The 16,893-nt window shown below is 55.2% G+C and overlaps 6 protein-coding genes across 6 annotated transcripts; 4 read left to right on the forward strand and 2 right to left on the reverse strand.

Moving 5' to 3' along the window:
- Positions 1-1,778: 1,778 nt before the first annotated feature.
- J7T55_008805 (uncharacterized protein) lies at positions 1,779-4,289 on the forward strand (the record flags this gene model as incomplete). Its single annotated transcript, XM_053139160.1, has 7 exons — positions 1,779-1,927; positions 1,997-2,854; positions 2,911-3,263; positions 3,323-3,346; positions 3,408-3,590; positions 3,682-3,922; positions 4,076-4,289. 7 exons carry the CDS (start codon positions 1,779-1,781, stop codon positions 4,287-4,289), a joined length of 2,022 nt encoding a protein of 673 aa, XP_052998077.1.
- Positions 4,290-5,409: 1,120 nt separating this feature from the next.
- Positions 5,410-6,066, reverse strand: J7T55_008806 (bromodomain associated domain protein; the record flags this gene model as incomplete). Its single annotated transcript, XM_053139161.1, has 1 exon — positions 5,410-6,066. One exon carries the CDS (start codon positions 6,064-6,066, stop codon positions 5,410-5,412), a length of 657 nt encoding a protein of 218 aa, XP_052998078.1.
- Positions 6,067-6,779: 713 nt separating this feature from the next.
- On the forward strand, positions 6,780-8,510 carry J7T55_008807 (transcription initiation factor TFIID subunit 7; the record flags this gene model as incomplete). Its single annotated transcript, XM_053139162.1, has 1 exon — positions 6,780-8,510. The coding sequence occupies one exon, from the start codon at positions 6,780-6,782 to the stop codon at positions 8,508-8,510; it is 1,731 nt and encodes a 576-aa protein (XP_052998079.1).
- A 588-nt stretch (positions 8,511-9,098) lies between these two features.
- J7T55_008808 (uncharacterized protein) lies at positions 9,099-10,695 on the reverse strand (the record flags this gene model as incomplete). Its single annotated transcript, XM_053139163.1, has 5 exons — positions 9,099-9,355; positions 9,447-9,680; positions 9,802-9,906; positions 10,267-10,305; positions 10,470-10,695. The coding sequence occupies 5 exons, from the start codon at positions 10,693-10,695 to the stop codon at positions 9,099-9,101; spliced, it is 861 nt and encodes a 286-aa protein (XP_052998080.1).
- A 550-nt stretch (positions 10,696-11,245) lies between these two features.
- On the forward strand, positions 11,246-12,988 carry J7T55_008809 (nuclear localization sequence binding protein; the record flags this gene model as incomplete). Its single annotated transcript, XM_053139164.1, has 4 exons — positions 11,246-11,782; positions 11,839-11,934; positions 11,999-12,588; positions 12,640-12,988. The coding sequence occupies 4 exons, from the start codon at positions 11,246-11,248 to the stop codon at positions 12,986-12,988; spliced, it is 1,572 nt and encodes a 523-aa protein (XP_052998081.1).
- Positions 12,989-14,936: 1,948 nt separating this feature from the next.
- J7T55_008810 (uncharacterized protein) lies at positions 14,937-16,421 on the forward strand (the record flags this gene model as incomplete). The annotated part of the gene is made up of 2 exons (XM_053139165.1): positions 14,937-15,084; positions 15,181-16,421. The coding sequence occupies 2 exons, from the start codon at positions 14,937-14,939 to the stop codon at positions 16,419-16,421; spliced, it is 1,389 nt and encodes a 462-aa protein (XP_052998082.1).
- Positions 16,422-16,893: the final 472 nt, after the last annotated feature.

Consider the following 16,893-nt stretch of genomic DNA (forward strand, 5'->3'; position numbering starts at 1 on the left):
TGACTGCAGAAAGCAGGCTAACACGCACGACAAGTCTTGTCTCTCGCTCAGCTCAGCCCACATGATGTCAATGAGGTTTGCCGAGTGCCCAAAGCTTAAAAGTACATTTGTCCGGAAGGCTCGCCTTATTCCTGGGCTTCCGTACCCTAAGATTAGACGCGCTCCTAGCCCCGATCATGCTGCCAGCACTACCGACGGCTAGTACGCAAACGCAGTAGCTTCGAAGTGAGAAATAACTGTCTGGGGGCTTCCCATGTGGTCATCGACGTTGGCCAACCCACCCGGCTCCTTCGCACCAACGGTCATGCGACCACCAGGCCAAGTCAGCTAGCAGCCCGCATGAAGCTTAGAACGCTGCCCGCGTGCTCGGCTGAGATCAGCTTCCCGATCACTAACTATAGGTATAGGTGCTAGGTATCATGGCCTGTGTGTAGTCTGGGAAGTCGAACGTGGGTGCCGCCTTGACTCACCTGCTTGCTGGTGTGTTCGAAAACCGGCACGGCACGACACCGCATGTTCGAGATCCTGGTCCCAGCTTGCCTTCCCAGCTCATCAATGATATCCATCCATACTGCACTGTGAGGTTCCAGACCGACTATCCCGCCCCGGAGCACGGCGAGCGAGTCAGGCCTGCAAATCATTGATCTCCCCGAAAAAAGTCTGGGGAATGGCGTTGCCTAGTTGGCCATGATGTCAAGGGCTTTTGCTTTTGGATGCTTCCTCCGCTGGCAGCCCCGGAGAATTTAGACCTCACGGCGATGATCCTCATTTACAATTCCTTGCTACCGTCCTGGCATCTGCCTGGCGGGCTTGCAATATGGCTTGGTTTGGGCTGGCAGCACTGGGCAAACACACCACCCATGATGAATGGCGTCGAAGCCTGTGGCGGAAGCTTAGCTGGCCCCGTCCAATGTGACGTACGGGATCGGTCCCACAGCCCCCCGGAGCACACGGCGGGGGACACGCCAGAGCCTTGGGGTCGGCCACGGCGCCTTGGGTGCTCATGCGGTCGCGTCAGTCTCGTGGAATGCTGCTCAGTGAGCTCGATGCACTCTGAGTTGCAACAGCTGGCTAGGTCATCTGTTCAGGTTTGAGCTCGTCACAATCGCCTGTCAAGCGCCTGACTCGGTTTCAACTGGCAGAGAATGCTACCGTCACGATACCACAGGGCCGGGCCCGCCTTTGATCGCGATAAGCTTATTTCACTGGCTCCATGGGCTGGTTCTAGAGTTTCGTCTTTTCAGACGAACGGACCATTCCTCGGATTGCTCACTTGGACGGCCACTGACCGTGATCTATCACAAGCTAGTCCGACGTTCACACTAACCACGAGCCGTGCATGGCTCAGCTAAGCCGTTGGGCTATGAGTCGGTTCAACGCCCATCTTCTACTTCAATTTTGTCGTGGCGGCTGGAAGCCAAGTTCACGATGCTATCGTCTACTCAACAATCGTTGGCGGCAGCTAGTCAGATGACAAAGCGAGTCTTAGAGGGATCGACTGTAGTAGTGTCTCATAATGGAATACTGACGATGGGATTCCATGACGGACACGATGCAAATCACATCGTGCAGGTCAATAACATCAGTACATAAAGACTGTGACGTACCATTGGCATCATCAAAGACCTTCCGAGCTGGAGCGCCTCGGTGGCTTATAGCCATGAACTTGGTTGCTTCCCAGCTACAGCATGCTTGATTGTCTACGAGTACGAGACTCATACTGTCCATCAAATTTGAGCGAATCAGTTTAATTGTGATATATGTGATAATATCTGAGAATGGCCGCTCCATGCCAGACAAAGACTCCTTCTAGCCCCCTTCGAAGCCGTTACGGGGGCTATTTACCCATCGAGGACTATGGAATCATCGGGAACATGAGGACCTGCGCCCTGGTCGGCATGGACGGCAGCTGTGACTTCATGTGTTGGTGAGCATGCTCAGAGAGTAGACTAGTTCACACGATCAATGCCCTCATCCCGCTGACCCGGCTCGTCAGGCCCGACTTTGACTCCCCAAGCATCTTCTGCCGCCTGATAGACAAGTCCAAGGGCGGTCATTTCTCCATCTCTCCGCCGCCAGACCTGTCATGCACGACCAAGCAGTCGTACTTGCCCTCATCCAACATCCTGCAGACCCGGTATATCCATGAGGATGGCGTCGCGGACCTCGTGGACTTCTTCCCCCGCCCAAATACTACCTATGCTCCAGTCCAACGGGCAGGTGGCCGCAGCGCCTTCCGCGAGGTCCAGGCTGTGCAGGAGGAGCTCAAGAAATGGCTTGTCCGCCGCGTGGAGTGCGTTCGCGGCCAGATGTCCCTGAATGTAGAGATCTTCCCGGCCTTCGACTATGCGAGGGAGGGCCACACGATGACGGTGCTCCAGAAGTCCCAAGAGCCCGGCACCAAGTCCAAGGCCGTCACCTTCCACAGCAACGGGAAGGGCGGGTCGAAACTGCAGCTGGATGTGACCATCGACAAGGGCGAGGAGGACGCGGCGACCTGCCCGGTGGTGGCATTCGAGAAGGCCAGCAGGGACGGCATGCTGGGCGACGGTGTCGTGGCGCACATCACTCTCCAGGAGGGCCAGGCCGTTTCGTTCACGCTGCGGGATGATCTCGACAGCCACGCCACTACGGATATCACGACCGAAGACCTGGACAAGCAGCAGCACGATACGCAGACGTTCTGGTACAACTGGATCTCTAAGTCCAAGTACAGAGGTAGGTGGAGGGAGGTAGTTGCGCGCAGCCTTATGATCCTGAAGCTGCTCACCTTTGAGCCGACCGGGGCCATCGTCGCGGCCCCGACCTTTTCGGTGCCGGAGGAAATCGGTGGGCCTAGGAACTGGGATTACAGGTGAGCTGGATTTTATGAGAATGAAATCTGCAATCGTTGACGTTTCAATGTCGTAGGTATTCCTGGGTTCGGGATTCAAGCTTCACGGTTTACATCCTGCTGCGTTTGGGGTACGCTGAGGAGGCGGATGCGTACATGGGATTCATCAGCGAGCGGATCCTGAAGTCGAGGACTCCTGATGGAGGACTGCCCATCATGTTCACCATAAGGGGAGACACTGAGATTCCCGAACTGGAGCTCGACCATCTGGAAGGCTATAGGGGGTCGAGGCCTGTTCGGATCGGCAACGGAGCAGCTTTCCACCAACAGTTCGATATCTATGGGGAGCTCATGGATGCGGTTTATCTGAACAACAAATATGGAAAGCCCGTGACTTGGGATACTTGGGTCTCTGTAAGGCAATTACTAGGTATATTGTGCCCTTATTTCCCCATCTTGTAGACTACATTCTGACTTACATTGGCTCAGACTATGTGTTGACCATAATGAATGGTGAGAAAAGCCTGATATGTCTTTACTTCTCGGATATACAACGATACTGATCTTTTCGCAGATCCTGACATGTCTATTTGGGAGGTTCGAAACCGCAAGCAGCACTTTGTCTACTCTAAGATCCAGCTCTGGGTCGCCTTTGACCGTGGGCTTCGCTTAGCAGAAAAGAGAAATCTGCCCTGCCCGAACAGAGCCAAATGGCTGGAGGCCAGAGACACTATCTATGAAGAGATCATGGAGAAGGGTAAGGCCCTACGCTCCTTTTCCTCTTGCTGGATAGTCAGCTCCTTTCTCACTGTGCCCCTGTTCTAACCACCTCACCGTACTCAAACCAGGCTACAACACCGAGATGAAGTCTTTCGTGCAGAGCTACGAGAACAACACGATGCTGGACTCGTCCATCCTGATCGCACCGCTGGTCTTTTTCGTTCCGCCCAACGAGCCGCGCTTCCTCAGCACCCTGGACCGCATCCTCTTGCCCCCGGAGAAAGGTGGCCTGACGTCAACGGGTCTGGTGTCGCGATATGACACGGAGCGCTCGGACGACGGCGTTGGCGGACGTGAGGGCGCTTTCAGGTAAGCAGCTTCGTGGGGTTACTCTCTGCTTCATGGAACAGCATCCTGCTATGCGAAGGCCATCATATAGGCAGAATGTGTCCTTTCTAGCCCTTACCTCACGTCGGGCTTCTTCTCTCTCAAGGCTTTGCCAGCTGACTCCAAGTCCTGCAGCATGTGCACCTTCTGGCTGGTCGAGGCCCTGACGCGAGCGGGCGTCTACGACAGAAGGTATCTGGTCAAAGCGGTCAATCTGTTCGAGAACATGCTCAGCTTCTCGAATCACCTAAGCATGTTCTCCGAGGAGATATCGCGCAGTGGCGAGCAGTTGGGAAATACGCCACAGGCTTTTAGCCACCTCGCTTTGATTAGTGCGGCTTTCAAGTAGGTCTCCTTTTGCCCGAGCTTGCGAAGACTGTTCTGGGTTTCGCGTAATATTGACTGTCTATGTAGCCTCGACCGTGTTTCTGAGTTCCATCGCGGTTGATATATGCTAGAAAAGAGCTCGATTGAAGCAGCGTAGCATCTTTTTAGATGAATCTTTTAGGCAAAGATATATAATGGTCCCCGTTGACCCTGGTGGTGGTTCTGGCGGGACCCTTGGTCTGCCAGAGACCGATAATGAGTACCGGCTGATAAGTCCAGCTTGCGAGACGGAGATAAATATCAAATTAGGGGACGAAATCACTGAGCCTGGACGCATATCTTGCTAAGTTGCTCTTCCGCTGAATTCCTAGTCTAGGTCAAAGCAAGGGACGTACGAATCGGTCCGATGAGTCTTTTTGCTCTCTACTTTGTCATTAAAGCTGTCCCTCGTTGTCCTCTCATGCCAGGCACAGCAACCGTCCTCTTGAATGCGTGGTGTAGAATAATAGCTGTTTCAAGTTTCCTATTATGTTGATGATCCTGTCGAGGATTGCACAGTCGACTCTTTTTTCCTTCCAACTTGGCCATCTTTGACTTGCCAACCGTTGACGGGAACAGCTTGAAGCTGGCTCTAAGGCCACGCCTTCCTGATCGAGTTCCTTGCCCTATGCGCCAAAACGCCAACGCTCACCCCATTGAGGATTCTGTCAACTGGCTTGCAATGAGCTCTTGGCTTCATTCCGAAACCTCAAGTTGTCAGTCTGGATGCATGCCAGCGACAGCTCTGCGACGATTTCCGCAAGAGCTCCAGCCGAGCTTTTCATTAATTGTTCCGAGAAGCGAGCCACCTTGGAAAGCCAGTCTGGCCTAAGAACTTGCTCGCTGCAGAGGCTCTGCCATCATTATAGTAGCACTGGACACGAAATCTGAGAAAACCTGTCAGCTAATCAGGAATGCACGTCGAAGGACTTAGTGGGGGGTTTATCGTACGCATAGATGCGTCCCATGCCTGCTGACCGTTTTGACTCCCTATCCATCCGCTGCCGAGCCGTCTCGAAAGGCCCCGAGTCCCAATCCACTCGGATATAGTGTTATCCGCGCCATGTGAGAGCATATTGCCCCATGGGTGATTGCTTAATTCCCTATGACAGGTCCATCTCTCCATCCATCGTACCGATAGAGCTGAGCCCACTGGACGCAGGTCTGGACTCTGTGTCCGTGTCGGGCGAGGTCTTGGACGGCCCACGCTGCTTTTCTACCCAGCTCCGGATGCTGTCGATCTCTGCGTGTCCCTCGACCACCACAAGACCTTGATTGTGTGGCTTCCCCAGCAACGTGCCGGTATACCTCGAGTCGTCGGCAGTCTTGCTGTGCCTCTTCTTCAAAGCGCTAAGGTAGTCCGTGACGCCCTCCTCACTTCCATCCAGGGCGATCCTCCTAATATTCTCGTTCTTGGGGCCCATCGCCCACGCCACGAAGTCATCCACGCCTCTTGTATCTTCCTGGCCTGTGAAGCTTTGGTCCTCGAAGTCGCGCTCGGGTAGGAACGCGCCGACGTCCTGCAGCGCAAGCCGCACGTCCACGACGGTCGGAGCTGCGGCACCGTTGTAGTCGAAATCTCCGGTGTTGTCGCTGGCATGGCGGGCAGTCTCCTCACACAACAGGTTCAGGTATCGGGCTGCGAGATCGGTGAGGCTGTCGATTACAACGGGTTTCGCGGAGTGATAGCCAGTTGCACGCAAGATCTGGATTATGGCAGGCCGCAATAGCGCGTGGAACACGGCCTGCGGGGGTGTCATTTTGATGGAAGGACGGCGCCACGAGAGAGGGCACAGGCAGTCTTCGAGCCTATGGATGCGGTATTTGATTTATTTGACTGTTGTCAATGTGTGGACGCTATGCGCATGGTGAGTTCGAGTCGCATTCGAGTGAATTTGGAGGAGGGAAATTTGAGTCACCCAATTCGCAAACTAGATTAATGTTTGGCAACAACTGCGACGAGGTAGCAAACGCAACTTGAAAGCTTCCTGCAGCTTGGGTGGGTGCGGCTCAACCATGAGGAGCCTAGTCTTGCAGGGATCATGCAGTGGAAGCTTCCCCACAACGACCCATAAATCACCTGGGTACTTGGGTACCTTGGCACCCGTTGACCCCAGATGCGAGTGGAGGAGCTACGCAAGTTCACTCGCTCCATAGGTCCCCTTCGACTTCAACTTCGATTTCGACAACCACTGTCGACGCCCATCACTCTCAGCCTCCACTCTGTCTGTCACGGCCCTTTGTTCTTCTCAAGCGCCTAACAGTCAGGAAGGGTAGCCAAATGTCTGTGTCGACATGATCTGCGCCATCTGACACCGCCGACTCATCGACTTACAAACGCGTCCTGACTTCGCCGAGCCCACGTCTTTAGCCTCTAGTGCAGCATCGCGCAAGACGCCGTTCGTCACAAAGTTCGACGACACCCTGCCAAAACTTCACATACACACTTGTTTGGCTTTCCGACAAACTCAAAATGGAGGCGCCAGAGAGGAAAAAGCTGAAGCTAAAGATTAGTCGGAATCCGTCTTTCTCTAGCAGCGGCCCTGGATCTGCCAACCCGTCGAGCGCTATTATCTCTTCGCAACAGGTCGCAACGCCGGACCAGATGTCGCCTGTGCTTCGTCAAGGACAATCGTCCTTAAGCGGAATGTCTCCGAGCGGCTCTTCCGCAGACGCAGCGATCATGCCACCACCTGCAATACCACCTACTCCCACCGAAAACAAGACACATAAGATCAGGCTGTCCTTCAGCAAGAGCCAGCCTTCGACACCTATATCCGAGACGCCACCAACGAGGAAGCCTCTTCCGACCAACAGAACAGCTCTGCCCGCCGCGCCGCCGCCGGGCGAGGCACCAGCCCCACTGACTATGACCAAGGCCGGGCGAACGTCCAAACCCACTGCGAAGAAGCGCGCCAAGGCCGACGCCGATAGTGGCGATGAGGCTCAGACGAATGGAAATGCTCAGCAGCCCGCGAAGAAGAAGATGAAAACCATCAAGTTGAAGTCAGGCCCCGACGCCCCCAATGCCCGGAGAACCTCGTCGTTCAGGATCGCTATCAAGGATTCTCACAAGTCGACGTTCTATCGAGAAAATGGCTCAGGCTACGATTCAGAGATGGAAGATGCTGAGGAGGATCCCATCATAGAAGAGCAAATCGTACTGCGCATGATGGAAGGTCCGGAGTGCGACTATATCAATTCATGCCTTGACAATAAAAAGTTCCCCTCCGGAGGCATGGATTTCAAATTGAGATGGATCAACGAGCGAAGGGCGGTTGTTACAGTCCAAGGTCGCATGTATGCCGCTGTTCTTGTCGACATGCCGACGATAACAGAAGGGATGAAGACATGGGACAAAAAGCTCATGGTCAAATCTGCAGATATCTCTCAGATGCTCCTGGTCTTTGCTCGAGTCAATGACGAGGCTTCGGCAAGGATAGCAGAGCTTCCGAAGGTCATTTTCGATGGGCACAGGTGGCCACACGGTCTGACACCACCGATGCACGATGCGGTTCATCGCAGATTCCGCAAGCGTTTGCACAAGAGCGAGATCCTCAACAAAGAACAAGAAGTTCAGAGACTCCTACAGGCAGACAAGAACGCTATTGAAACCAAGTATGAATGGATTGATGAACGGAGGGACACGATGCAGGCTGGCACGCCTGATCTGGATCTGCAGGATGCTGAGGGAGAAGAGGATGCGGAGGGCGAGATTGATGACGGTTGGGACATGGGAGCGAACGATATCGACATGATCGACGCTGATATAGAGGCTCAGCTCGAGGCAGAATTGAACGACCTTGAACCGGAGATGGCGACTCCAATTCAAGAAGGCGCTACCCCGGCAGCTCTTGCTCCCGACACACCCGCGGCCGGAGCTGAGGCTGCAGAAGGTAAAGATGGGGACGGAGCTTCAGTCGAGGGCGAAAGCGCGGAAGACTACGATGATGACGATGACGATTCAGACGACGATGTCAATGATGAAGAGAAGGAGCGCCGTGAACAAGTCAGAGGTGTCCGCGAGGATGTCAGAGACATCGAAAAACAGATTAGGGCTCTGGAGAGCGAGCTGGCCACCAAGACTAACCAAATTTTAAGGAGACGTATAGAAGCCAGGATCAAAGGCCACAAGGAAGACCGGCAATTGAAGCTTGCTTCTATTGGAGAGGTACCGCCTGAGGACCAAGATCAGGATGAGTGAGCAGACCGCTGAAGCTATGCCAAAGCCTGGTGTTGGGCTTAGGTTTTGGCCTCCTACCAAGGACAGCGGGATATAATATGGAGGAGTGGAGGCCGGTCAAGGCGAGAACGAAGTGGGAGGCGACAGTGAGCAGCAGTCACTATTGTCACGGCGCTTCATGTTTCGGTTCCAAGACTCACGCTGCTATGCAGCACTGGCGCTTCTTTGAGTCTATGTGGGAATTTTGATTCAAGAAGTGGAATATCACTAGACGGCTGAGCACTCACTTGTCTGGAACATAACTAGTGCTGCAACTCTATGTTGGCATGCGCAACGCTATCAGCGAAAGCAGAACAATCAAGATCATCTCCAGGTCTGTCTGTTAGTTGGGACATATTTGTCTTCTCACGATATGCGTTGATTTTAGATACCGTGCGGGCCCAATAGCCCGGTGGAGTGCTTGCTCGCTCAAGCGAAGCTCCCAATAATATACAGATAGATGTTGTGCCACACGTCGACCAAAGACTGTCTGGTCTGCTCTGAATAGTATTGACATAGATTGTCCCCAAAACGTCGTGGGAATGGCATGGCTTAGTCCCCAGCCACTCCTTACATGGACTTGAGGTAGTTGTCCTCCTTGATCTTGGCCTTCCTCTCCTTCCTCATCGCCTTCCTCAGCTCCTCCCGCTTCTCAATTGCCACGATCGCGTCCTTCACGTCGCCTTCCGGCTTCCCCGGCAGGTTGATCGACTGCTGCTGTAAGGGAATCTTGGGCGCCAGCGCCTCGAGGTTGCCGGTCGCCAGCATCTTGGCCTCGAGCTCGCGCTGCCGCTTGGCGGCTATTCGGCGCTGCTTCTTGGATTTTGCTGTTGGTGGTAAAATGCAGATGTCAGTACAGTGGTCCCCATCTACCATACCGCCAAAAGAGCAGGAGAGAGTTGTGGGATGAGAACGTACAGAATTCATCACCGGCGTCCGCATCCTCCTCTGCCGCTGACCCCTTCGTCACGTCGAGGCACGACCACAGCCACTCCGGGTACTCGTTGTCCGGCAGCGCGACGGGGTCCGACTTTCCCTTGAAGTAATTCAGGCCGTTGAGGACTGTGCCCGCTGGGCATGTTGACCGCGCCGCGGCCTCTTCTGGAGCTGTCGTCGCATCGCTTGCCGCAGGCGCAGGAGCTGCGGCGGCTGCTGCAGATTGCCTGGATGGTATCGCGGAGAAGGCCCGTCGGATTGGCGCCCTTTGTATTATTGAGCGTTGGCCGAGGGCCGTTGCTCTTTGTAAACAGCTTCTGCAGATCATTTTGTCGACCTATGGGGAAGTTGGGCGTGTTGATGTCCGGACCAGGTTCGTGGTCGCGGTGTTGAAGGTCCAGGTCCAAAAATTTCTCGGCAGGCAAGGTGCCTCGTACTGAGCCTAAGCCTTACAGTGCCTCAGTGGTGAACACGCAAATCACGGATGAGATTCACCAGGAACGCAACATTTTAATTCAACCACTCCATGAATATTTGGAGTACTGATGTGTCTTGGCTGAGAAAGGCTTTCTCCTGTCTTCATGCCACTGTCTAGGTGTACAGGTTCTAACAGCTTGCCGTTCCAATTGCACGCATGATGCCATCGACCAGCCTCTAGCCTGAGCGCAAGTTGTTCACTGGATATCCATATGCCCAAACCAATTGCAGCAAGAACCATTTGTAGATGGCTTCGCAGCGAGCCAGGGAGGTCCATTGTCTCATGCGCTCTTTTCCATGTGGTTTTGTTGCTGGAACAGATAACCCCGGACTCTATTCTTCTCAAGCAACTGGAGATACCGCTCTGTTGCAAATTGTCAGCCACTTGTTGCTCCGCAAAATCCAATGCACCACGCAATCACTCAGTATAGAGGCGCTATTATCGTGTGCATCTCCCGTTGAAGGCTCCGAGACCCCCCCCCCCCCCCCTCTTCGTCCCGCTGCATAGTGGGTGATGGTATTACTGACCTCGCAAAGGGCCGCACTTCTCCAGGTGGTTAACACCCTCCCGGTAGTAGCACTTGCTCAGCTCTTCCCGAACGAGACGTCCCATCATGACCTGCACCCATTGCTCCCGGATGATGGCGTCCTGGGCCTGCTTGAGGCGCTTGTTGTCATCGTAGTCGACCCCGTCGAAGGTTGGTGGCACGGTCGGCTTCTTGGCCAGGAAAGCCTCGGACTCGGGGGTCGGCATTGCGAGTTGCTGTCGAAAAGAGCGATGGTGCAGTCGGCTGGGTGCTGAGTTGATGCGTTGTTGAGAAGGGCGCGGAGTGCGATGCGTCGATGCTCCCTCGCGCGACCAGTTGACGACGAATGGACTTGTTTCGATATCTAATTATGCCAGCCGGCGGGAGCTCGCTGCCAGTCCGACTCCCAGGCCCCAGGCCGACCGGGCCATCTCTCTAATGTCCATGATGGCCCGTGCGCTCAAAGGTACGTACCCTTTATCCGTCTGTATCGCAGCCTGCCGCCGGGCTCGAGAAAGTGGAGGCGGCGGACCCACACTAGCTCTTCGCCGCCAGAATTTTTCGATTCTGCCGCTGGTTGAAGTTTTCCTGTTCCAAGGGTCCTGCCACTCGACTTAATAAACCCCGTCGCAACTTTTCAACTCGAGCCCAGTCCCCAACTTCTCTCTTCCACCCACCTTCTCTTTTGGAAATTTTCATCCTGATTATTTCCTCATCCCTTCCTTCATTCTCTACCCAATCTCACCCTAAAAGCATTTCAAACAGCTTACGTTCATCATGGGTAAAACCAAGGAGGCAAAGGGCAGCAAGACCAAGGCCGAGAAGCCTTCGGTTGTCAAGGCTGCCGCTGTCACCAAGTCCACATCAACCCCCAAGGCTAAGGCTAAGGCCGCAGCCCAAGAGATTGCTAAGAAGGCCACTTCTAAGAAGTCCAAGAAGGAGGAGTCCTCTTCTGAGTCCAGCTCTGAGTCCGAGTCCGACGACTCCGCTTCATCTGACTCTGAGTCCTCTGAGTCCTCCGAGTCTGAGGAGGAGAAGCCCGCACCCAAGGTCAATGGCAAGATCAATGGCAAGGTCAACGGCAAGGTGAATGGCAAGGCCAAGCCCGCTGAGTCTTCTGACGACTCCGAGTCCTCGGAGGACGACAGTGACGACAGCGATGACAGCGACGATAGCGACAAGGAGACACCTGCCAAGGCCAAGGCCGCCCCTGCTGCTAAGAAGGCTGCCGCTGCTGAGTCGTCTGACTCTGACTCTGACTCCTCCGACGATGAGAGCGACGAGAAGCCTGCTGCCGCTAAGAAGGCTGATAGCGTGAGTTACATTAATTGATAAATAAGTGTACCATCTGCTAACCACCATGCTCGTAGTCCGATGAGGAAGACAGTGATTCCTCCGACTCTGACAGCGATGAGGAGACAGCTAAGCCTGCCGCCGCGAAGAAGGATGCTAAGAAGGCCAAGGAGGTAAGCTATTAAACTTGGAAGAGTCGACATATCACTTGACTTTGACTAATGTTTCTCTTTGCAGTCCTCTGACTCCGACTCTGACGATTCTGACGACTCCGACTCCTCTGACTCCGACAGCGAGTCAGAGGAGACCGAGGCACCATTCGCCGCCAAGAAGCGCAAGGCTGAGGAGGCTGCTGCTGAGGCCCCAGCGAAGAAGAACAAGACGGAGGATGCTTCTTCTGAGGAAGGATCCACCCTCTTTGTTGGCAACCTCAGCTGGAAGGTCGACGACGACCTTCTCTACAACGAGTTCCAGAACTGCAAGGGTATCACAAATGCTCGCATCATCACTAGCCGCGATGATGGCCGCCCTCGAGGCTTTGGCTACGTCGACTTCGACTCTGCTGAGAACGCCCAGGCCGCTCTGGATGAGAAGCAAGGAGGCTACCTCGACGGCCGCGACATGCGTCTTGACATTTCTAGCGGAAAGCCCAAGAACGACCCCGCTGCCCGTGCCGGTGACCGCGCCAAGAAGTTCAATGACGAGATGAGCCCCGAGAGTGACACTCTCTTCGTTGGTAACCTATCCTTCCAAGTTGACGAGGAGAGTGTCTCCGCTTTCTTCGCCGACATTGCTGAGGTGAAGAGCCTTCGTCTGCCTACTGAGCAGTGAGTACATACTTAAAGCCCTTCGTTTGCATGTTGCTAATTTTCTTCTAGGGAAACTGGACGGTTCAAGGGTTTCGGATACGTCTCGTTCCACTCCGTTGAGGATGCCAAGAAGGCCGTCGAGCAGCTCCAGGGCGCCGACCTTCAGGGTCGTGGAGTCCGTCTGGACTATGCTAGTGGCCGGCCAGATAACGGTGGTGGCGGCGGCCGTGGCGGCGGTCGCGGTGGATTTGGCGGTGGCCGTGGAGGTGGCCGCGGAGGTCGCGGTGGCTTCGGAGACCGCGGCGGACGTGGCGGCTTCGGTGGCCGTGGCGGCGGACGTGGTGGATTTGGAGACCGTGGTGGCCGTGGAGGCGGCCGTGGAGGCACCGCCTTCCAGGGCAAGAAGATCACGTTCTAGAAGAATCGTGATCCGCCACAAGGTCACAAGGACGGCAGCGCAGCTGCTAAGAAGCAGCAAGCGAAGCGAAACAAGAAGCAGAAGGACGCGTCGTGAGGCGTGTGGCCGCACATGATGGTTCCGAGGGCTCGTGGCATTTCAGAGGGCTTTGTGGGTTTTCGGCATCGATACCTGTGGGCTTATTCATGACTTGTGGGCTTGTTCCTGACCCGTGGGCTCGTGTGTTCTGCAACACACTAAGACACTGTCGGTGTCTGCTCCTTGCTCTTGGGAGCATCACTTAGGTGATGAGTTTCCTGCTTGATCCGTGTGGGCTTCTGTGGGATTTCTTCGGAGACTTGGATGTCTTGTGGGAGCATCCGCAAGTCTCTTGGTCCGTCTCTACTGAGGGTTCGTGGGCGTTGGGGGCTTCTAAAAAAAAGGGATTTGCATTCTGGTACACGAATACTGAGGGCTTCTGAGGGCATCGTCACCGCCTTGACAACGCCGGCTGGCAACGCAAATCTTATTCAGGTATGATTTCTAGTTGACTGTTGAGCCGGTAAGTATATCCCAGCTGCCGAGATTCTCGTACTTCTTTTCCAATACCCAGTTGTTGCTTTTTCGTTAGTTGTAGGATACGATAGACAGTTGGTACACAATAATCGATCGGTCGACATTTGTTTCGAAATGAAGAATCTCTATTGTTTACAGTGCATGTATGAATGTGGAAAGTTGTGGCGATGTTCTAAAACCCAAACCAGCCCAGCCTCACTTAGCCAGGCCTGCATCTTAGCGGGAACATTGAGTGGGAAACGGTGAAACGGTGAAACATACGATCATGTATGCATATGCTATGTGCATATGCAGAGGACGTTGTCTGGGGAGAGGCATCGCGTCATTGGGGTGTGCTGCTGGCTCCCGTGTGACGCCGCACCCAGCGATTCTGGCCAGTCAGGAGGTCAGGCCCTGGAGGCACCTGTGGCATGTGGACGGGGTGACGGGTTTGGGGGCGCGATGATCAGCCTTGATCAGCCTGATTGCAAGGCCACTTGACAAGGACAAGGACCAGGACCCTGTTTCTGACTTCGTGTATGTCTCTGCTTGTTGTCTAAGCCTATCTTGCTGCTGGCAGCAGGCGTAAGCTTACCCACATGGCGATTCTACAGTAAGTATACGTGTGTGTGTACTTTGGGGGGGGGGGGGGCTTCTAGGGTGATCCTACCAAGTGCCTTGGCCCAAAAGACAAAGAGACAACAAAGCCCGCTACTGGGTTGTAGTACGTTATTGGAGGGCGGTCACGACGGCAGGACGGCCCTTCTGGTTCACACGGCGTCTCTGCCTTACCCTGGCCCACCCTGCAAGGCGTGATCGGAGCGGTCTACAGCACATACTTAGCACAGTCTCACGGGGCTTAACGCTCCTTTTGTTGAGATGCATCGTCCACTCGCCTCCTCCTCCTCGTCGTCCTCTCGCCTGCTGCTCTGCTGTTTTGCACTCCCGAGTCTCCTCCTCCATTCTGAATTCTGGCAGACGATCGATCTCGTCACATTTCCCTCGCTTGTCCTACTCAGCTGCATTCCTTTCACCCACCTGCATCCCCATCGGCATCTGCATCTGATCCGCACCACATCTACTGTACTTGTACATCCGTCCACCCACTCAGTCCCACTCTGCCGCCGGTATCGATAAAGCCCGCAGATCTAGATCCACCGGCTGGGGCTGGGCAAGGGCATCCAAGGAGGGGTCCCCTTTCTGTACCGACTTACACCACATCTCTCTCCGTCTCTCTCTGTGCAGTGCAGTGCCGTGCCGTGCAGTGCAACCACAACCGCAGGACATCACCTTATTCCTCTCCTCTCCTCCCGTCCGCTCTCTCCTCCCTCCACTCCTCAGGTCCGACCGCTCCTCAGACCACCGCCATCCTCCTCTTCTTCTCTTATCCGGCCTTCCCCTTTGAGCATCCGCCATGTCCTCCTCTCAGCAGCCCAGCCATCCTGGCACCAGCCGCCCCAGCCGCCGTTCCATCCCCAACTCCGATAGAGTTTCAGACAGCATGGCGCGATCGGATACAAGTCCAGCAGCAACGCCAGCGTCGCAAACCCAACGTAATGACGGTCAGTCAACAGCAGATGCAACAGACATGCCACGCATTACCCCTTTTCACAGAGGTGGGACACCACGGCAGCAAGCAGCTGACATACTCTCATCAGAATCATGGGTCGAGGTCGCGTCGCAACCGTCCTCCTCCTCCCTCTCCTCCATCGGAGACGAGATCGTTACGACCGGTCTGCGAGTCGGCAGCCACTCGCACCCACCCCGAAGGAGACGTTTGCAACACCATTATTACCAGTCCATGCAACAACAAATGCAAAGCCGCGCTGCTGCGCAGGCAGGCACAAGCAGTCAGGACGAATACGACGAGACAGAGAGCGAGGAGGATCGCTTGATGACCTCGTCTAACGAGAACCTGGGCGCTCGACCCGGAAATGGACATGTTGCCCTACAACGGTCGCAGACTGCGATCGGTCCCGGCGCCGACTTGTCCGACTCGGAGGATGACGACAACGGCACTGCGCTGGGCAGGCCATCACCTTCACAAGGCTTCCGCCCTCAACCCAACGCCTTTTCGCATCCTCCTGCTCACCTCAGCCATCGCAGCTACTCCACAAGTTCGGCGGTTCCGCCCCATCACCCCGCGGCCAGGACACAATCATACTCCCACAGGTCACACCATCGCGCCCGTGCAGGCTTCATGTCCCCGGCCTACCAGGCAGACAACGACGCCGCACTGCGTGCATCCCTAACTACACTGCTCTCCTGCGCCGCTGCCGCCAAGAGCCTGCCCGGAAGACGCAACGTGGCCGCCGAGCCATCATCGGGGGAGCCGGTCATGGGCGCAGGCGTCGGCCCGAGTAGCCAGCCGATGGAGCTGAGACTGGTGCCAGAGTCCGAATTGGGCCCCGGAGGCTCGCCGGTGCACGTGTCCTCTGCGGCGAAACCATCGCCCCGGACGCGCCAGCCCACGACTCGGACTACATCTAATTCCAGCGCACAGAGCGCTCCCGCGTCCGTGTCGTCCAAAGAAGAGAAGGGCAAAAGGGCTGCTTCGACCGCCCAGCAAAAGCCCCAGCGCGCCACCAAGAAGAAGAAGGTGTCTGCGGTGGGCGTGGACGACAACACTGTCACATGGATCAGCCCTGCCACGCTGACGTGGGTCCTGGGCACCGGAGTCGTGCTTCTAGTGTCCGTGGTGGGCTTTGGTGCGGGTTTCGTGGTTGGGCGCGAGGTCGGCAGGCAGGACGTCCTGCACACGATGGGCGGTGGAGGTGCACCGATGGGTGCGGGTACGAATGCCACGTCTTGCGGTGGTGAAGTGATCCAGAGTACAGGCAGTGGAACGCTTAGGAGGTGGCGCTGGGGTTCCGGCATGGGAAGGCTCGTGAGCGCCTAGTGGGTGGAGTTCATGGAGGTGATACCCGTTTGAAAGGTGCATTGCGCAAAGTCCAGGCGCGGGAACACAAGGCCAATGAGATTAAGACCCTGACTTCATGAAAATGAAGGTGACGGGTCGGTGTTTTGGCTGAGTCGAGTGGGGAAGCTCACCGAATTTGACTTCCTTTTTGTTTCCAGGGAGAAGAGGGCGTTCATGGACATTTGCTTTCCAAGCATGAAGGAGAAGGCTGCTTTTAAAGATTGGGAGATACCACATCCGTTTTCTTTTGAATCTTGTCCCGGCGAACTTGGTCTCGTCGCTAATTACCGTGAGGCCATGACGTGGACGGATCTGAATAAATACACGACGACGGGCGAGCGAGCGATCAGCAAGGGCGGAGCTGGAATAGCATTGGCTTACCTAGGAGTTAATACGACGAAACATTCATTTCATCAGTTGTGGTTCTACATCTGGGTTAGTTGGCTGTGTG

The sequence above is a fragment of the Diaporthe amygdali genome (genome assembly GCF_026229845.1).
Source record: "Diaporthe amygdali strain CAA958 chromosome Unknown NODE_4_length_2575358_cov_65_588622, whole genome shotgun sequence".
NCBI classification, from domain to species: Eukaryota; Fungi; Ascomycota; class Sordariomycetes; order Diaporthales; family Diaporthaceae; genus Diaporthe; species Diaporthe amygdali.